The sequence below is a fragment of the Heteronotia binoei genome, chromosome 4, assembly GCF_032191835.1.
Source record: "Heteronotia binoei isolate CCM8104 ecotype False Entrance Well chromosome 4, APGP_CSIRO_Hbin_v1, whole genome shotgun sequence".
Lineage (NCBI taxonomy): Eukaryota > Metazoa > Chordata > Lepidosauria > Squamata > Gekkonidae > Heteronotia > Heteronotia binoei.
In genome coordinates, this window is record NC_083226.1 from 185,806,497 (window position 1) to 185,827,488 (window position 20,992).

General features: G+C 53.1%; 1 protein-coding gene across 1 annotated transcript; it reads right to left on the reverse strand.

The window, feature by feature from the left end:
• Positions 1-1,233: 1,233 nt before the first annotated feature.
• On the reverse strand, positions 1,234-20,992 carry STOML2 (stomatin like 2). The gene is made up of 10 exons (XM_060236473.1): positions 20,934-20,992; positions 20,721-20,846; positions 18,803-18,902; positions 15,808-15,866; positions 13,348-13,449; positions 10,774-10,908; positions 5,687-5,831; positions 4,156-4,235; positions 2,594-2,722; positions 1,234-2,008 (listed from the first exon to the last, which is right to left on the reverse strand). The coding sequence occupies exons 1-10, from the start codon at positions 20,982-20,984 to the stop codon at positions 1,874-1,876; spliced, it is 1,062 nt and encodes a 353-aa protein (XP_060092456.1). The 5' UTR covers positions 20,985-20,992; the 3' UTR covers positions 1,234-1,873.

Sequence of the window (20,992 nt, forward strand, 5' to 3'; positions counted from 1 at the left end):
ATTGAACTCCAAAGGGAGTTCTGGCCATCACATTGAAACGGACTGCACACCTTTTAAACGACTTCCCTCCATTGGAAATAATGAAGGATAGGGGCACCTTGTTTGGGGGCTCATTGAATTAGATCCTCTGGTCCAATCTTTTTGAAACCTGGCGGGAGTTTTGAGGAGAGGCATCAGATGCTATGCTGAAAATTTGGTGGCTCTACCTCAAAAAACAACCCCCCCCCCCCGAGCCCCATATACCTGCATTATACCTATGGGAATCAGTCTCCATAGTGGATAAGGGAGTGCCCAGCAATCATTTCCTTCCTCCCCCACTTTCTAATGACCCTGAAGCAGGGGGAGGGCCTGCAGACCAGGAGAGGGCCTGCAGACCGGGGGATCCCCTTCTCCCACTTCATTGGTAACCCTCGTCTCAACAACGACCCTGTGAGGCAAAGTGCAGATCCAGCAGCACCTTTAAGACCAGCAGGACCTTTAAGAGTTAACAGATGTGAGAACTGAGTTTGATCCCAGTGGCACCATTAAGACCACAGAGTTCAATTCTGGATGTAAGCGAGAACTGAGTGATTTAGCACACATAGTGAGCAGCGTTCCCTCCAAGCTGAGTTAGCTCACAGATTTTTAGCCTCCAACTCACACATTTTTGTCTTAGCTCAGGAAGGATGACTGCAGAGCAGCAGCTCACAACTTTAATGCCAGTAACTCACAAAGTAGAATTTTTGCTCACAAGACTCTGCAACTTGAGAACATTAGTAGTGAGATAAGAACCCAATATCTCTGTTATGCCCTGGGGGTAAATTAGGCTGAGATTGTGTGACTGGCCCAAGGTTACCCAGCAGGCTTCAATGGTACAAATGGGGGGGGGGGATTTCAGGGGGCCCCAGATCCTAGTTTGACACCACACCAGCCCTCCATAATGGGTTGCAGTAGAACCCTCCTCCCCTCTGTGATCTGCGGAAACCCCAGAACTCTGCACCCCCAACTCACCAGGGCAGGAGCAAGCCCGCCCGCCCACCCCCACGTGGTGTGCGTACCCCACAGCCACCAAGGCGGGAGGGGAGGCAAGAGCTGCCGGTTTCTCCCCACCGCCAGGCCTGAGGCAAAGGGCAGATGCTGGGGGGGGGCGGTTGGCCTCAGTAAACAGAAGCTGCCAGCCCTTCTTCCTTCCAGTGGAAGCCCCAAGGCCCCGAGGAATGGGAAGGCGGAGTGTCAGATTAATGCCAGATGCTGTGACTTTTCAGTAACTGTTTATTGCAAACGTACAAACAGTGAGTTTCTACTTCTTGCACCACCACCGCCACCAGCAGACCCCACTTCCCGTTAGGCCTCCTGGCTCCTCTTTGCCATGGGCCTGGTAGATGTGCCCAAAGCCAGGTGCACTCCTCTCACCACCCCCCCAACCCAATAAGTCAGGGGTGGCCAAGGGTAGCTCTCCAGATGTTGTGTTGCCTACAACTCCCATCAGCCCCAGCCAGCATGGCCAATGGCTGGGGCTGATGGGAGTTGTAGGAAAAAAAACATCTGGAGAGCTACCCTTGGCCACCCCTGGATTAAGTCACTGTGGTACAGCAGACAGCCCTTAGGAGGCTGCCCATCAAAGCCCAACTGGGTCTCCCCCACCCCGTTCTGATCGCTGAGAGGCAAGATCCTGCTTTTTATAACCACCCCCCCCCCTTCTCCTGCAAGGATTCTCGTCTTCCCTCAAGCAGTCCTCTGATTCCAGAACCGCTTCCTCCTGCTGGACTCTTGCAGCACTAGACCAGGCAGCCGGCGTCAGGCCATTGCCTTTTATCACATGATTAAGTCCACAAACTGGGCAGAGGGGGCGGAATGGGGGGGGAGGGCTCTGCTTGGTCCCAGGGGGCTCCTGTCAGCTGGCATCTGGCTGTTCGTGCTCAGGCTGCTGTGTGCTGGAGGGCAGCTGTATCTGGGGGGCGGAAGGGGCTGCAGCTTCCTCGCCCTTCGCTACCAGGGGCTTGCTCAGCGTAGCATAGATGCCCATTGCCTGGAGAGGAGAGAACCAAAGGCAGGGTCAGACAATAGTCTTGCCAGGGCTTTAGAAGCAAGTTAACAACCGAACAGGAGAGAAAGAGAGAAGCCGCTGCATACCCTCCCTCGAAATCCCTAAAATGACCCCTGCCTATCCTGCCCCCTCCCCCAAAGAAAAGCCGTTACTGGGAAAGGGGGCCCCAGAACCCAGAGCAGCCGACTCCTCGCAGCCCCAACCGAAGCAAAGGCAAACCTCAAATGCCCGAGCACTCCATCCAAATCTTTCCAGTGCACCAGAAGCAGCCCAACTCCCTGGGCCATGAAAGCCACGGACAGGCCACCAACTGATACATCCAGTCCGGCTGCCCTCCTTCAAAAGACCACTCAACAGGGGGAGGGGCCCTTCAGCCACGGGACAGTGCCCCCGCCCAGTGCAGACAGGCAAAGCGCTTCAGCAGAATGTGGCTCTTTTGGAGTCAAAAACAGAGTCCACGTCCTTCCTGGGTCTAGCCGTGGGCAGCTGCAACGATGTGGGCCCTACGTGCCAACCATGCTCCCCACCCGCTGCAAGGGGCAAGGCAGTCACTGCCAGCTGCCTCACCTGGGCCACCATGCTGGAGACGTCCCCCGCGTTGGAGGGCAGGAGGAGAGTGTTGCCCTCTTTCGCCAGCCTGGAGAAGGCGCTCACGTACTGCTCAGCCACAGACAAGGAGGCAGCTGCGTTGCCATTCTGGGGAGGGAAGCAAGATCAGTGAGTGCAACCGTCTCACCTGAGAGCAAGCCCAGTAGGAAACAGCATGGCCCTGGGGCAGGGTGGGGGGAGGGATGTACGAGCCTGGGAATCTCCTTTTATAGGCTGGAATGTCCATCTCCTCCAGCTCATGGGAGGAGGAACAAACAGGTGGATCTGTTCCAGCCTGGGAATCAAGATCGCAGGAAGAGCCCCGCCCCCCCAAACAGGTTCCACCAATCACAGAAGCTCGTCTGGTGAGCACGAGACAGGGCCTTTTCGGTGGCAGCCCCACAGGTGTGGAACGCCCCCCTAAAGCCTGGTCCCCTTGCTCTCAATCTTCAGGACGTAGATGAAGACAGTTTTATTTTAGGATATCATTTCATAGAATCATAGAGTTGAAAGGGACCTCTAGGGTCATCTAGTCCAACCCCTTGCACAATGCAGGAAATTTACCAACACCTCCCCCTAAATTCACAGGATCTCCATTGCTGTCAGACGGCCATCTAGCCTCTGTTTAAAAACCTCCAAGGAAGGACAACCCACCACCTCCCGAGGAGGAAGCCTGTTAGAATCATAGAAGAGTTGGAAGGGACCTCCAGGGTCATCTAGTCCAACCCCCTGCACAATGCAGGAAACTCACAAACCCCTCCCCCTAAATTCACAGGATCTCCATTGCTGTCAGATGGCCATCTAGCCTCTGTTTGAAAAACCTCCAAGGAAGGACAGCCCACCACATCCCGAGGAAGCCTGTTCCACTGAGGAATCACTCTAACGGTCAGGAGGTTCTTCCTAACGTTAAGATGGAAACTCTTTTGATTTAATTGTCAACCCATTGGTTCTGGTCCTATCTTCTGGGGCCACAGAAAACAATTCCACACCATCCTCTAGAGGACAGCCCTTCAAGTACTTGAAGATGGTGATCCTCTCACCTCTCAGCCGCCTCCTCTCCAGGCTAAATATCCCCAGCTCCTTCAGCCTTTCCTCATAGGATTCGGTCTCCAGACCCCTCACTATCTTCATGGCCCTCCTCTGGACCCATTCCAGCTTGTCTAGATCCTTCTTAAAATGTGGTGCCCCAAACTGAACACCATACTCCAGGTGAGGTCTTACCAGAGCAGAGTAAGGCGATACCATCACATCATGTGATCTGGACACTAGACTTCTGTTGATACAGCCCAAAACTGCATTTGCCTTTTTAGCCACCGCATCACACAGTTGACTCATGTTCAGTGTATGATGCACTAAGACCCCTAGATCCTTTTTTGCACAGACTACTGCTAAGACAAGTCTCCCCCGAACAAAAGCCTTGCGACAGCCAGACAGAAGGGGTGTAAGGCCCAGGCTGCCCTCCATGCCAAGTGCATGGTAGGAGCACCCTCTAGACAGCCCCGCCTGCCTGCCCGGCCAAGGTCTCCCTTCAGCCCACTCACCTGCTGGGTCAGAGCAGCTGCCAGGAGCTGGATAGCCTCTGCCTTGGCCTGGGCCTTCACCAGCAGAGCGTTGGCCTCCCCTAGGACAGGAAGCAAAAAAGAGGGCTAGGCCAGCCCCAGTCCCCTCGTAGGCCAAACCCCTGCAGCCCCCCCACATTGGAGACCCAGTGAAGCCGGCTCCCTCCTGGGAACTTCACCCCAGTCACTGTCTGGTGGGAGAGGGCAAAGCTCTCCTCACCCACCCCGAGGAGACAGAAGCCAAGGGAGGGAACCCCTACTCTGCACCATCCCCGCTCTTTAAAACCTCCAGAGCAGAGGTGCCCTGCAAAAAGGAAGCGCCAGACACACCGGCCCCCTTTCCTCTCCTGTGCCCTCAGACCAGATACTACTCTTTGTACAAGAGGCAAATTCCAAATACCTTTATTGGCATAGAAATAAAAAGTGCAGCATAGCAAATTTACATGGAGTTTCAGCTATAAAAGCCAATCAAACATCAAGAAGGGGAGCTGGTCTTTTGCTCCCTGATTGTTATGGCAGCCAAAAGGTACTTTGCAACCAGGCTTGTGATATGGGAACATTGGTCAGATGGTAGGAAAAAAACCTAATTTCATATGAAGCTGCCTTATACTGAATCAGACCCTGGGTCCATCAAAGTCAGTCTGGTCTACTCAGACTGGCAGCGGCTCTCTGGGGCCTCAAGCTGAGATTTTTCATGCCTATTTGCCTGGACCCCTTTTTTAGTTGGAGATGCGGGGGATTGAACCTGAGACCTTCTGCTTACCAAGCAGATGCTCTACCACTGAGCCACCGTCCCTCCCCTAACTTCACTTCAGGTAATCCATAAAAATGAGACAGAATAGGTTTGATTATGCAGTCCCGCACTTCCCCATAAAAATCACAATGAAGTAAAACATGGGCGACCATTTCAAGGTGCCTTCCATTACGTGGACAGACTCTTTCCTTATAAGGGCTGTTGGCAAACCTCCCAGACAATACCGCTGAGGGTAGAACATCGAGTCTTGCTAACATAAAGGAGCGGCGTAACTTGGGCGAAGTAATCTGGGAAAGGGAGGCAGCAGGCAGCCCAAATGCTAAAGGGGAACAAGTTTTATGTCCAGAAGAACAAAGGGACTGTTTCTCAGTATCTAAGACCCCCTGTTTCAGGATTCTGAATGCCTGTGTTTCGTTTAGCATACAGAGGTTGTCCAGGGGTACACCTATGGAATGTATTTTCTTCTGGATCTGACTAGACCAAGCGGAAACGAAGGAATCCGCTAGCATCATTTGGATATAACTAGCAGGGTCTGCCCTAGAGTGTAAGTGACCTTTGGGGTCATGCAGGCAAGGCCAAGAGTGCCCTCCTGAAGGGGGAGGGGGCTCGCTTGCCTGTCCTTCCGGCTCCCCTGCTCAGCTCCAGCAGCCGGGCACTCTGCACCAATTCCAGGCTCAAAAGAAGGGCTGCCTCTGGGTCTCCTCGTCCCTCCAACTCCTCTGACCCACAGAATTGGCCTCCGCTGCCCTTCCTCCTTACCGGCAGCTTGGTTGATCCGCTCGGCTCTCTCCCCTTCTGAGGCCAGGATTTGAGCCTGCTTCTGCCCCTCAGCCACGTTGATGGCCGACTCTCGGGTGCCTTCCGATTCCAGCACGGTGGCCCGCTTGCGCCGCTCGGCTTCCACCTAAAAGTGGGAGCCTCAGTTTGGGTCAAAGCCCCCGCCCCCCCCCCCCCAGCCTTCCTCGCTCAGGAACTCTAAGAGCCTCAGCACAGAACTGGCACCTCCCTGTAGAGGCCACACACAGGGCTGAGGGGCAGCAAGGCTACAGGAACCTCTGCAGCACAGGATATTCTCTGGTGCCATTAAAGGAGGCTGCCCCCACCCACCCAGCTGTTTTCAAGATTCTACTGGAAAGGGCACTAGCAACATAGAAGCTCACAGGGCAGCATGGGGCCAGAAAGCAAGCCCACTGGAGGAAGGCTCCTTGGAGGGCAGTTGGTGGTTGAAGAGAGCCAGGTTGGTGTAGTGGTTAAGTGTGCCGACTCTTATCTGAGAGGACCGGGTTTGATTCCCCACTCCTCCCCTTGCAGCTGCTGGAATGACCTTGAGTCAGCCATAGCCCTCACATTGTCCTTGAAAGGGCAGCTTCTGGGAGAGCCAGTTTGGTGCAGTGGTTAAGTGTGCCGACTCTTATCTGAGAGGACCGGGTTTGATTCCCCACTCCTCCCCTTGCAGCTGCTGGAATGACCTTGAGTCAGCCATAGCCCTCACATTGTCCTTGAAAGGGCAGCTTCTGGGAGAGCCAGTTTGGTGCAGTGGTTAAGTGTGCGGACTCTTATCTGGGAGAACCGGGCTTGATTCCCCACTCCTCCACTTGCAGCTGCTGGGATGGCCTTGGGACAGCCATAGTGGTTAAGTGCACAGACTCTTATCTGGGAGAACTGGGTTTGATTCCCCACTCCTCCACTTGCAGCTGCTGGAATGGCCTTGGGGCAGCCATAGCCCTCACATTGTCCTTGAAAGGGCAGCTTCTGTGAGAGCCAGTTTGGTGTAGTGGTTTGGTGTAGTGGACTCTTATCTGAGAGAACCACTTTGATTCCCCACACCTCCCCTTGCACCTGCTGGAATGGCCTTGGGTCAGCCATAGCTCTGGCAGAGATTTTCCTTGAAAGGGCAGCTTTTGGGAGAGCCCTCTCAGCCCCACCCACCTCACAGGGTGTCTGTTGTGGGGGAAGAAGGGAAAGGAGATTGTAAGCCACTCTGAGTCTCTGATTCAGAGAGAAGGATGGGGTATAAATTTGCAGTTGTCTTCTTCTGTTGGGAAGGAGAGAGGAAGGCAGGAAAAGAGCAGAGGCTATGGAGGGAATGGAGGCAAGGGAAAGAGAAAAGAGTGTGGGAGGGGGAAACGAGATGCCCCCTGCAGAGAGCCAGTTTGGTGTAGTGGTTAAGTGCGCGGACTCTTATCTGGGAGAACCAGGTTTGATTCCTCACTCCTCCACTTGCACCTGCTAGAATGGCCTTGGGTCAGCTCTCGTGGGAGTTGTCCTTGAAAGGGCAGCTGCTGGGAGAGCCTTCTTAGCCCCACCCACCTCACAGGGTGTCTGTTGTGGGGCGAGAAGATATAGGAGATTGTGAGCTGCTCAGAGTCTCTGATTCAGAGAGAAGGGCGGGGTATACATCTACGGTCTTCTTCTTAGGTTCAAAGACTCTTATCTGGGAGAATGGAGTTTGATTCCCCACTCCTCCACTTGCACCTGCTGGAATGGCCTTGGGTCAGCCAGAGCTCTGGCAGAGGTGGTCCTTGAAAGGGCAGCTGCTGTGAGAGCCCTCTCAGCCCCACCCACCTCACAGGGTGTCTCTTGTGGGGGGGAGAAGATATAGGAGATTGTAAGCCGCACTGAGTCTCTGATTCAGAGAGAAGGGCAGGGTATACATCTACAGTCTTCTTCTTCTTCTGCTCTGAACATCCTGTCAGTCCTTACGGGGTTCCTGGATTCAACTCTAGCTGTTCTGCCGCAGACCAACATGGCTGCCCTCCAGAGTAGAACTTCTCGGGTGTCAGTCCCCCTGTTCAGCGGGCAAGCCTTCCCCCTCCAGGACACGGGAGCTGAGGTGCCTGCATGTGTCATGTCTTACCTTCCCAGAGCTGCCTGTTGTGTCAGGAGTGGATTGATTTAAAAACTGTCACAATTTAAATAATAATTTAAGTATTGGTCAAGTGTCTCATTTGCATATCCGATTCTTTGGGCCAGTTTGGTGTAGTGGTTAAGTGCGCAGACTCGTATCTGGGAGAACCGGGTTTGATTCCCCACTCCTCCACTTGCACCTGCTGGAATGGCCTTGGGTCAGCCATGGTGGTGAAGTGTGCGGACTCCTATCTGGGAGAACTGGGTTGGATTCCCCACTCCTCCACTTGCAGCCGCTGGAATGGCCTTGGGTCAGCCATGGTGGTTAAGTGTGCGGACTCTTATCTGGGAGAACCGGGTTGGATTCCCCACTCCTCCACTTGCAGCTGCTGGAATGGCCTTGGGTCAGCCATGGTGGTGAAGTGTGCGGACTCCTATCTGGGAGAACCGGGTTGGATTCCCCACTCCTCCACTTGCAGCTGCTGGGATGGCCTTGGGTATCTCAGCCCCACCCACCTCACAGGGTGTCTCTTGTGGGGGGGAGGAGGTAGAAGAGATTGTGACTGCTCTGAAATTCAGAGTATAGGACGGGATATAAATCCAGTATCACCTTCTTCCCCGCAGAGTCACCGGGCATATGGGAGTGGGGGGGCGGATTCAACAATCCAAGGAGCTTCCCTCAGAAGCACCTGAGACAGAGGAAGGTTCCTGCAGAATGCATCATTCAGTGCTTCTGGGAAGAAGTTATTACTCGGATTAATTTTGCATTAGAACGTTCACTGATTTTTGAGGCTGCTATACTTTGAAACTATTTGTCTGACTCTTGGAGGCTGACTTATGGTCAGCAGAAATGGAGCCTCCTGATAAGAGCTAAAAGGACTCGTATTACAGTGGTGGAAAGGCGAAAGGCCACCTGCAGGAAATCAACGTACTGAAAACCTTGGAACTCTCGTAATATTTGTATGCCTGTCCTGGAGATGGGAAGTGCACATGCTCTTCCTCTTACATATCTGGAGCCCTTTCATAGAAACTTATGTGTAGGTTTGCCACCACTGTTACATTTTTCTCTCTGGTTTACGTACATCTTTTTTCCCCCCTTTTGTTTTTCTGACCTCTGCTCAGTTGCTGGATGTTGAGTTCTTCCCTTGCTTATTCTGTTTTTGTTTTTCTAAAAGAAGGAGATAATAAATAAAGGAGGGCTCCTTAGATTGGAAGAAGACTTCAACTGAGCCAGAAAAAGGAAAGGGAAGAGAAAGAGGAGGAAGACGAAGAGTTTTATACCTTGCTGCTCACTACCTGAAGGAGTCTCAGAGTGGCTTACAATCTACTTTCCCTTCCTCTCCCCACAACAGACCCCCTGTGAGGCAGGTGGGGCTGAGAGAGCTCTGAGAGAACTGGGACTGTCCCAAAGTCACTGAGTTGGCTTCATGTGGAGGAGGAGTGGGGAATCAAAACCCATCCTCCAGCTCAGAGTCCGCTACTATGAACCACTCCACCACACGGGCTCTGTTTTAATAACAAACAAACTTAGAGATCTGGGCTCTGCCCCACCACTGCTGGAATTGGGGATTGGATAAAAATAGGGAGCAGAGGTCCATCAGTGGCTATTATATATATTTTGGCCAATGTGTGGCACAGAGTATTGGACTGGATGGGCCACTGGCCTGATCCAACAGGGCTTCTCTTATATTTTTATGTGACACAGAGTGTTGGACTGGATGGGCCACTGGCCTGATCCAATAGGGTTTCTCTTATGTTCTTATGTGACACAGAGTGTTGGACTGGATGGGCCACTGGCCTGATCCAATAGGGTTTCTCTTATGTTCTTATGTGACACAGAGTGTTGGACTGGATGGGCCACTGGCCTGATCCAACAGGGCTTCTCTTATGTTCTTATGTAACACAGTGTTGGACTGGATGGGCCAGTGGCCTGATCCAACAGGGCTTCTCTTATGTTCTTATGTGACACAGAGTGTTGGACTGGATGGGCCACTGGCCTGATCCAATAGGGTTTCTCTTATGTTCTTATGTAACACAGAGTGTTGGACAGGATGGGCCAGTGGCCTGACCCAACAGGGCTTCTCTTATGTTCTTATGTGACACAGAGTGTTGGACTGGATGGGCCACTGGCCTGATCCAATAGGGTTTCTCTTATGATCTTATGTGACACAGAGTGTTGGACTGGATGGGCCACTGGCCTGATCCAACAGGGCTTCTCTTATGTTCTTATGTGACACAGAGTGTTGGACTGGATAGGCCACTGGCCTGATCCAACATGGCTTCTCTTATGTGACACAGAGTGTTGGACTGGATGGGCCACTGGCCTGATCCAATAGGGTTTCTCTTATGTTCTTATGTGACACAGAGTGTTGGACTGTATGGGCCACTGGCCTGATCCAACAGGGCTTCTCTTATGTTCTTATGTGACACAGAGTGTTGGACTGGATAGGCCACTGGCCTGATCCAACATGGCTTCTCTTATGTGACACAGAGTGTTGGACTGTATGGGCCACTGGCCTGATCCAACAGGGCTTCTCTTCTGTTCTTATGCGACAGAGTGTTGGACGGGATGGGCCATTGGCCTGATCCAACAGGGCTTCTCTTATGTTCTTATGTGACACAGAGTGTTGGACTGGAGGGGCCACTGGCCTGATCCAACAGGGCTTCTCTTATGTTCTTATGTGACACAGAGTGTTGGACTGGAGGTGCCATTGGCCTGATCCAACAGGGCTTCTCTTCTGTTCTTTTGTGACATAGAGTGTTGGACTGGAGGGTTCCACTGGCCTGATCCAACATGGCTTATTGCGCTGAGCTGTGATACGACACCAGCACGGCCAGGAGAGGCCTTCGGAAAGTGCTCTTGTCTCTGCCCCAAGCTTCCCAGCTGCACCTGGGGGCCCAGGCAGTCTGTCCTGCCCCCGGCCTGTGAGCCAAGCTGGTGGGAGGACCCATCACCTCGCCAGGAAGGCCAAGGCTGCCCTCCCCCCGCTGGGCCTGACCTGCATCTGCATAGACTCCTTCACGCGGGGAGGCACATGGATGTCCTTGATCTCGTAGCGCAGGCACCGGATGCCCCAGTAGTCCGAGGCCTGGTTGATGGCGTCCACGATGCTGGCATTGAGGGATTCCCGTTCCTAGAAAGGAGAGCAGGCGGTCAGAGGCAGGAACGAGAGCCTGGAAGGATCTTTCCGTCTGTGGAGAAACGCCATCTGAGAGTGTTGGTGCTTCATCCAAAAAGGCAGGGATCAGTAAATCCATTCAGCCGGCTTTGTAGCCTTCCCCTCACTCCCCCCCTCCCTTCCAGAGCCAAACCAACAACGCTAGGGGGAAAGTCTCCTAGAGAGGCAGGAAGGGCTGTTGTTCTTGCCATGTGTTAGGCAGGAAGAGAGGGCAGATTTGAGCGAGCGCTCGAGCAAGCATGTGGTGAGCAATGGAGGCTCCTGCCTGGCCCCCCCCCCCCCCCTGGCAGGCAGACAAAGTAAGTCATTCTCTTAGGCAGATCAAGTATAGACCAGGGACAATACGATGCGTTTAAAAACCACCTTTATTTTGTTATGCTGTTTGCTGTGCTTTGCTGTGCGGTGCTGTGCTGTGCTAACTTTTTAAAGGCAACTGTTTTTGTTTTGGTGTTTTTCTTTTCCTATATTTTTCTCTTTTAAATAAATGTTTTTTCTGTTTTAAATGCTGGCAGTTCATCTCTGTGCCACATAGATCCCCGACCGCTTAGACCACGCTGTTTTTGAGAAGGGGGCCCCGGGGAAGGAGGAAGGCATGCAGTTGGATAAGGTGCCAATCCTCCAGGGGTGCCCCAAAGAAGCGCTGAGGTCTCTGTGAAACCCAAGTGCAGGGTGGCAGAGGACCTGGAGGCCTAGCCTCATAGCTGGAGAGGGGGATTGGGAGTCCTGTTCCTCTCAATCTGAACCCCGGGACTGAGCAGGTGGTGGCAGCGCGCCCAAGGGGCAGGAGGAGGAATAGCTCCCTCCAGGGGTTGGCGACTCAGTAGGGAGCTGACGGGACCGGGCCTGAAGGCAGAATCGGGCCGGTTCCGTCACACCGTCTAGCCCAGGATCCCGCCTCAGGGGTGGCCAACGGTAGCTCTCCAGATGTTTTTCTGCCTACAACTCCCATCAGCCTCAGCCAGCATGGGAGTTGTAGGCAAAAAACATCTGGAGAGCTACCGTTGGCCACCCCTGATCTATCTCATCCCCACTTAAATCTGTTTAATCCTGTGGCCATCATGGCATCCTCTGGCTGCCAATTCCACCCTGGACTCACTTTCGGTGTAAAGATGCCCTTCCTTTTGCCTGTCCTGACTCCGTTCATCAGCTGCACTGGATGCCCCCAAGTTCTAGCATCTTTTTTTGGGGGGGGGGGGAGGGGAATTCTGTCTATTCTCTAAACCCCATGCGTGATTTTATAAACTCTGATCATGTCCTCCCCTAAGATAGATAGAAGAATAAAAAGATACTGGATTTATATCCCGCCCTCCACTCAAGAGTCTCAGAGCAGTCACAATCTCTTTCACTTTCCTCCCCCACAACAGACACCCTGTGAGGTGGGTGGGGCTGAGAGAGCTCTCCCAGAAGCTGCCATTTCAAGGACAGCTATGGCTGACCCAAGGCCATTCCAGCAGGTGCAAGTGGAGGAGTGGGGAATCAAACCTGGTTCTCCCAGATAAGAGAGCTATGGCTGACCCAAGGCCATTCCAGCAGCTGCAAGGGGAGGAGTGGGGAATCAAACCCAGTTCTCCCAGATAAGAGTCCACACATTTCACCACTACACCAAACTGGCTCCACACCAAACTAGGATTCGGCCTGGCCTGTTTTCTGCACAGACAAGTTACCCACTTGCTGGGGAACAGGGTGGGGTGGGGGGTTGCCTGGCTGACTACTTCAAGGACAACTCCTGGGAGAGAGCTATGACTAACCGAAGGCCATTCCAGCAGGTGCAAGTGGAGGAGTGGGGGATCAAACCCGGTTCTCCCAGAGAAGAGTCTGTACACTTAACCACGACACCAAACTTGCTCTCATGCCTCTTTCTTAAACAGAAAAGCTTCCGTATTTTATTTACTTCATTTGCACCCTGCTTTTCTTCCCAGTCGGGGGTCCCAAAGTGGTTTACATCATTGTCCTCTCCTCCATTTTAACCTGACAACTGCGTAAGGTAGGCGAGTCCAAGAGTCTGTGACTGGTCCCAGGTCACCCAGCAAGCTTTCATGGCAGAGCAGGGATTTGAACCTGAGTCTCCCAGATACGAACCACTCAGGCTCTCTGAGCCTGGCTCTTCTCCCTCTCGCTGTTCAGGCAAACCTCTTCCTGCTCCAGCTATGCGGAAACCTCCCCAGCTCTGCTCTGCACAGCAGGTCTCTGCAGATGTTTTGTGCCTCGCAGAGCTGCACCCCATCCCCCGTCTTGCAGTCCCTGCACCTCTGCTGCAACTCAGAGCGTGCTCTGTAAGCTCCACTTCCGCAACCCCACCAGAAACCAGCCTGTCCTCTTCTTCCTCATTTACATGTTCAACTCCAGCCCAGCTGTGCTCCAAGACATCCGCCCCACCCTGCCATGGTCACTCACCCGGAAGACTTTGTCGAGGGAGAGCTTGCCCAGTTCAGAGCGCATGGTCGTCTGAGCAAGCTGGGTCACTGCATACTCTGGGTCCTCTACTCCATAACTAGCCTGGAAGAAGAAGAAGATATTGCATTTATATCCCACCCTTCACTCCGAAGAGTCTCAGAGCGGCTCACCATCTCCTTTCCCTTCCTCCCCCACAACAGACACCCTGTGAGGTAGATGAAGATATTGGATTTATATCCCGCCCTCACCTCCGGAGAGTCTCAGAGCGGCTCACATCTCCTTTACCTTCCTCCCCCACAACAGACACCCTATGAGGTGGGTGGGGCTGAGAGGGCTCAAACAGCAGCTGCCCTTTCAAAGACAGAGTTTCAGAGCGGCCTAAAATCTCCTTTACCTTCCTCCCTCACAACAGACACCCTGTGAGGTGGGTGGGGCTGAGACGGCTCAAACAGCAGCTGCCCTTTCAAAGACAGAGTCTCAGAGGGGCTCACAATCTCCTTTCCCTTCCTCCCCACAACAGACACCCTGTGAGGTAGATGAAGATATTGGATTTATATCCCACCCTCCACTCCGAAGAGTCTCAGAAAGACTCTCAATCTCCTTTCCCTTCCTTCCCCACAACAGACACCCTGTGAGGTAGATGAAGATACTGGATTTATATCCCGCCCTCCACACCAAAGAGTCTCAGAGCGGCTCACCATCTCCTTTACCTTCCTCCCCACAACAGACACCCTGTGAGGTAGATGAAGATATTGGATTTATATCCCGCCCTCCACTCCGAAGAGTCTCAGAGCGGCTCACAATCTCCTTTCCCTTCCTTCCCCAAAACAGACACCCTGTGATGTGGGTGGGGCTGCGGAAGGGCTCTCACAGCAGCTGCCCTTTCAAGGACAACCTCTTCCAGAGCTCTGGCTGACTCAAGGCCATGCTAGCAGTTGCAAGTGGAGGAGTGGGGAATCAAACCTGGTTCTGCCAGATAAGAGTCCGCACACAACCACTACACCAAACTGGCTCTCACAGAAGCTGCCCTTTTAAGGACAATGTGAGGGCTATGGCTGACTCAAGGCCATTCCAGCAGGTGCAAGTGGAGGAGTGGGGAATCAAACCCGGTTCTCCCAGATAAGAGTCTTCGAACCTAAGAATCAGACCGTAGATGTATACCCCACCCTTCTCTCTGAATCAGAGTCTCAGAGCAGCTTACATCTCGTTTCCCCCTCCCACACTGTTTTCTCTTTCCCTTCCCTCCACAGCCTCTTCTCTTTTCCTGCCTTCCTCTCGCCTTCCCACATGAAGACGACTGCAGATTTATACCCTGCCTTTCTCTCCGAACCAGAGACTCAGAGTGGTTTATGATCTCCTATATCTTCTCCCCCCACAACAGACACTTTGTGAGCTGAGTTGGGCTGAGAGGGTTCTCACAGCAGCTGCCCTTTCAAGGACAACTGCAAGAGCTATAGCTGTCCCAAAGCCAATCCAGCAGCTGCAAGTGGAGGAGCGGGAAAGCAAACCCTGTTCTCCCAGATAAGAGTCTGCACACTGAACCACTACACCAAACTGGAAGGAGAACAGTGGGAGGCCAGCCCCTGAGAATTCCAGCGGCCTCCCAGAGCCAGTTTGGTGTAGTGGTTAAGTGTGTGGACTCTTATCTGGGAGAACCGGGTTTGATTCCCCACTCCTCCACTTGCACCTGCTGGAATGGTCTTGGGTCAGCCATAGCCCTGGCAGAGGTTGTCCTTGAAAGGGCAGCTGCTGTAAGAGCGCTCTTAGCCCCACCCACCTCACAGGGTGCCTGTTGTGGGGGAGGAAGGGAAAGGAGATTGTGAGCCGCTCTGAGACTCTTTGGTGTGGAGGGCGGGATATAAATCCAGTATCTTCATCTACCTCACAGGGTGTCTGTTGTGGGGAAGGAAGGGAAAGGAGATTGAGAGTCTTTCTGAGACTCTTCGGAGTGGAGGGTGGGATATAAATCCAATATCTTCATCTACCTCACAGGGTGTCTGTTGTGGGGAGGAAGGGAAAGGAGATTGTGAGCCGCTCTGAGACTCTTCAGAGTGGAGGGCAGGATATAAATCCAATATCTTCATCTACCTTACAGGGTGTCTGTTGTGGGAGAGGAAGGGAAAGGAGATTGTGAGCCGCTCTGAGACTTTTTGGAGTGGAGGGCAGGATATAAATCCAATATCATCTTCTTCTTCTTCTTAAGGGCACACTCAGGATGTGGCCCAACCGCAGAAGCACCATGTCCTCCCCCATCCAGGCACCTCCCAGCCCCAAACAGCAACCCCCCCAGGCTCTCCAGTCCTGGCCCTTGCAGTTTCGCCCCCCACCTCCGCACTCTTCTCTAGGAAAACAAGCAGCTTGCTGAGCTCTGACAAACTCCCCGTTGGGAGAGCTGCTGGCAGCTTCCAGCTTCACGATGCCAAAGCCTGTTCCAGCCTCCATCCCCCTAGGAGAGGGTACCTTGTAAGGGTCCATGATCCGCAAGTAGAGGACACCGTCTATTTGGAGGGTCACGTTATCTGCAAGGACACAGGGAGATCTTTCAGGACAAGAAGACGTTGGCGAACAGGAGCTCCAGCTGCTGGGCTAGAACTCACCTGGCCAGCAGGGAAAGGCCTAGTCTATGAAAGCTTCTTCTGGAAAGACGTTACAAGACTGATGAGCCAAAAAGTTAAAGAGAAAACAAGTCCTTTGACCGATGTAGGCCTCATGGTTGGCAACTTCAGGAAGGGCCCAGGGTGTCAATGAAAGGGAATTTCCTTTTTATTGGAGATTTCACATTTACTGTGTGAGCTGCTGTCACGATCCTGGGCCTAGCGAAGGCTTCCCTGGAGTTACTGGGAAGAGCCTACATTTCCCAGGATCCCCTCTGATTGGGTAGCAAGGATTTTGGAGGGAAACAGGCCCAGAGAGGGGCGGGGCCTGGGAAGAGAATATATAAAGGCCAAGCCCAGGAAGTGGGTATTCTTTTCCGAGGAGGCAGAGCTGAGGGAGAGCTGCTGCCAGGAAGAGAGCCTCGCCCTTAGAGGAAGGGTGAGTAGGCTAGGTCTGGCTGAGACAGTTAGGGACAGTAAGTTCAGACACGTTCCCTTCACCCCTTTTACTGTTTTCTGCACCTTGGCTTTTTATCTTGTTCGTTGGCGAACAGGGGCTCCAGCTGCTGGGCTAGAACTCACCTGGCCAGCAGGGAAAGGCCTAGCCTACGAAAGCTTCTTCTGGAAAGACGTTACAAGACTGATCAGCCAGAAAGTTAAAGAGAAAACAAGTCCTTTGACCAGTCTAGGCCTAATAAACCTTTTTGTTGTTGTTCCCTCTGCCTGGTCCTCACGCCCATTATTTGGCCTAAGCTATAGGAGGCCTGAAGGACTCTGGGTCTTCTCAAGGGGAACCTTTAACCCAGAGTGGTGGCAGCAATTGGTAAGATCCCCCTGAGTCGTGACAGCTGCAAATAATCTTGTAATGAAGGAATCTGTAAACAAGGAGGCAAGAGTTCTCCACGAGGACCTCCTCTGACTGCCCGATTGAGGCACAGGCACTCTGACCAAGTGACATTCCCCCAAACTGCGGCAAACCCCAATGACAGAAGGTCGCAACCCCAGCCAGGGACAGCCCAATGCATCTCTCCCCCTCTCTTCCTTTCCATCTTTCTCAGACCAGAGTGGATTTTTCCAGGAGACTCCAGCTGCCATTGGCTGGCCTGCTCTGAGGTCACAGAGTCTCGCCTAGGACAGTTTGGTCTTTGGGATCTCCGCATGAGCTGTGGGAACTCACACCCCTCTGCGAGGCTCTCCCCGCTCACGGGCCTGCAAATGACCCTTCATGCACTGAAATGACAAAGAGATTCAGCTCCACCCTCTGCACTAGAGCAGCCTCGGTGCCACACACTGGAATATCCTCTGTTTGGGGCAGAGTCATGTTCAGCCACTTCCCAGGAGCCAGGGACCTTAGCCAAGGCTAGATCAGAGCTCTGTTTAGGAAGGTCATGCTGGAGAATGAAGGATCGCGCCCTCTCTGGATCCCAAATCTGACCTGATCTGCTGGCTAAAAGAAAAGTCTCATCTGCACAGGATCTCAGGGAAGGGAAGAGACTGGCAGGTGATTCATTACAGCGGCTTGAAAGGGATCAGTTCACCAGAGGTATCAGCTCAAGGACTCTTGCTCTGGGGCTCTTAGCCTGGTGACCCAGATATTCCAGACTGTGGGTAGGAAGGAAGGAGTTCTAGTCTTTCACTTAGAAACTGGGAGCAGCAGTGAGCTATAATTGGACTAAGAAAACACCTTATGGACAATGTTAATTTTAGCACCTCGCTAATTTAGCCCTAGACAGCCTTATGGCTTTTCTGTGACTCCTAAGACACTAAGTGTGACTGTGGGGGTGGGTGGATTAATAGTTAACAGTCTAGGGATTATACTGCGTCCAGCAGAATTTCGAGAAAAGGAAATTAATGCAGCTTCAAAAAATGCATTCTTGAAGCTTCATTTATCCCAGAAGACAACCCCCTGCCTTGACTTGGCCACGTGGATCCATGGTATGAGCAACTGCCTGCTCACATTCTCTGCTCTGACTCTTCCATGCGGAAAGGTTGGCCTCAAGAGAGCAGGAAGGCCTCCATCGCGCCACGGAGCGTTCAAAGCAGAATTGTTCAGGAGGCATTTCCACCATCAGGGATTAAAACTTCAGTACAATGGAACAGCTCATAAGGTCGCTTTTATAAGGGAAAAGGATTGTAATCTGTCACAAAGTTTATTGTAGGTACCACCTTGCTTTTACTGCATTCTCATTTACCTTGGAGACCAACTTTCTGTATTACAGTATGTCAAGCCTCAAACAGGGGGTAATTTTTGGTATTGTTTTCTAATTCTGTAATTCTAGCCTTTCCACATTGTTCACTGGATTTTTATTTATTTTATTTTTATTTTATTAGATTTATATCCCGCCCTCCCAGTAACAGGGAATCTTATGCTACCTGATTTTTCTGTACAAATGCAATTTGTAACTTGCCTCAATGAGAAAGGGTAGTGACAAGTGAAGTAAATAACTAAGAAGAAGAGGAGGGACGGTGGCTCAATGGTAGAGCATCTGCTTGGGAAGCAGAAGGTCCCAGGTTCAGTCCCTGGCATCTCCAAAAAAGGGTCCAGGCAAATAGGTGTGAAAAATATCACCTTGAGACCCTGGAGAGCCGCTGCCAGTCTGAAAAGACAATACTGACTTTGATGGACCAAGGGTCTGATTCAGTATAAGGCAGCTTCATATGTTCATATGTTCAAGAAGATAGAGATCAGGGCAGTAAGCTACAAGCCTTTCAGCAGACACAGTCGAAACCTTGCCTTTGCAAGTGAAGACAAAATCATGCTGCTCACCAGTCCAGAGGGTGACTGGGCATTCACCTCGTGAAATCAAACTGGGTGGTGCCACAGATTACCCCAAATACCAGCTCAGCCCGCCTCTCCTCACCATGAGTAACAGCTGACTGTTCCGGCACATTGATGACTATCTCTTTGAGGCTTTGTACGTAGCGTATGCGATCCAGTAGTGGGATGAGGAAGTTCAGTCCCTGTCAAGAAAGAAAAAGAAACGGCCTAAGGACCACAGCACCACACCTGCCTCTTCTGGAAGACCCTAGACTAGTGCTCTACAAAGTAAGGCCAACTTTCACACACTCAGGATCAGCCCTTGAGCAGGGAATTGCCCCCCCCCCCCCCCACTGAACGAGACAGCAAAAGAAACTGTGAAATGTGTTTCTCTCAACAAGAATCAGGAAAGCTCCCAGCAAGGATAGCTTTCATCTCCCAGGGGAAAACCTTGTAGCCCAGTTTTTTTCATCTTTGCTCCATGGTAAATCACATTCTGTTCAGGAGGACTTACCTCCAAGTAAGCATGCAAGGGACTGCAGCTTCGGAATGCTTAGAACACAGAATAGAAGTTGCTAGACTTAAACACTGTAAGTCCTGGCTGGGTTTGCAAATGAAGAGCCCTGATCAGACCAGTGAGGGTCCATTGACCCTGTCTCACACAGGTGGTCAACCAGCTCCTCTGGAGGGCCAACAACAGGGCAGAGAGGCCAAGGCCTTTCCCTGAGAAGAATATCAAAAGAGCCCTGCTGGGTCAGACCAGGGAGGATCCATCTAGTCCAGCCTCCTGCCTCACACAGTAGCCAACCAGTTCCTCTGGAGGGCCAACAACAGGGCAGAGAGACCGAGGCCTTCCCCTGAGAGGAACTTTAGAAGAGCCCTGCTGGGTCAGACCAGGGAGGGTCCATCTAGTCCAGCCTCCTGTCTCACACAGTGGCCAACCAGTTCCTCTGCAGGGCCAACAACAGGGCACAGAGGCTGAGGCCTTCCCCTGAGAAGAACATCAGAAGAACAACCTTGCTGGGTCAGACCAGTGAGGGTCCATTTAGTACAGCTTCCTGTCTCACAAAGTGGCCAACCAGTTCCCCTGAGAAGAACCTCAAAAGAGCCCTGCTAGATCAGAACAGTGAAGGTCCATTCAGTCCAGAATCCTGTCCCATACAGGGGCCAGCCAGTTCCTCTGGAGGGCCAACAACAGGGCAGAGACCGAGGTCTTCCCCTGAGAAGAACACCAGAAGAGCCCTGCTGGGTCAGACCAGGGAGGGTCCATCTAGTCCAGCCTCCCATCTCATACAGTGGCCAGCCAGCTCCTCTGGAGGGCCAACAACAGGGCAGAGAGACCGAGGCCTTCCCCTGAGAGGAACTTTAGAAGAGCCCTGCTGGGTCAGACCAGGGAGGGTCCATCTAGTCCAGCCTCCTGTCTCACACAGTGGCCAGCCAGCTCCTCTGGAGGGCCAACAACAGGGCACAGAGGCTGAGGCCTTCCCCTGAGAAGAACATCAGAAGAACAACCTTGCTGGGTCAGACCAGTGAGGGTCCATTTAGTACAGCTTCCTTTCTCACAAAGTGGCCAACCAGTTCCCCTGAGAAGAACCTCAAAAGAGCCCTGCTAGATCAGAACAGTGAAGGTCCATTCAGTCCAGAATCCTGTCCCATACAGTGGCCAGCCAGCTCCTCTGGAGGGCCAACAACAGGGCAGAGACCGAGGTCTTCCCCTGAGAAGAACACCAGAAGAGCCCTGCTGGGTCAGACCAGGGAGGCTCCATCTAGACCACCATCCTGCATCACACAGTGGCCAGGCAGTTCCTCCAGACACAGCACAGACGCAGAGGCCTTGCTGTGGTGCCGCCTCCCGGCCAGGGCCAGCCCCAGCGCTAGGCAACTGCCTAGGGCGCTGGCCTTCTGGGGCGCCGATGTGACCAGTGCGGGGGCGGGGCCGAGGCAGTCCAGGATGGAGAGGCCTCCGTGCCTGGAGGCTCCGCAGGTCGAGCAGCCATGGCCAGCGTGGTTGAGGGCCTTACCGGCTCGAGGATGCGGTGGAAGCGGCCCATGCGCTCCACCACCCAGGCCTCCTGCTGCGGCACGAAGAGCACCACCGTGTTGAGGGGCAGGCTGGAGGCCCAGCGCTGCGGCGCCCGCCGGGGGACCTGTGGAGGGAGGAAGGGAGAAGAGATGGAGACCAGGCAGGCAGGCGCCGCCACGAGCCTCCCCGCCGCCCCGGGAGCCGCACCCACCTCCCGCAGGAGCGCCGCGCCGGCCCGCCCAGCCACACGCAGCCCCAGCATCGCTCGCC

Excerpts from the sequence above, each read along its gene's own strand:
- STOML2 (XM_060236473.1), bottom strand. The coding sequence starts at position 20,984 with ATGCTGGGGCTGCGTGTGGCTGGGCGGGCCGGCGCGGCGCTCCTGCGG. Across the intron at positions 10,909-13,347 it reads CCCTCGACAAAGTCTTCCGG|GAACGGGAATCCCTCAATGC; the intron begins GTGAGTGACCAT and ends TCTCCTTTCTAG. Across the intron at positions 2,723-4,155 it reads CAGCTGCTCTGACCCAGCAG|AATGGCAACGCAGCTGCCTC; the intron begins GTGAGTGGGCTG and ends TTCCCTCCCCAG.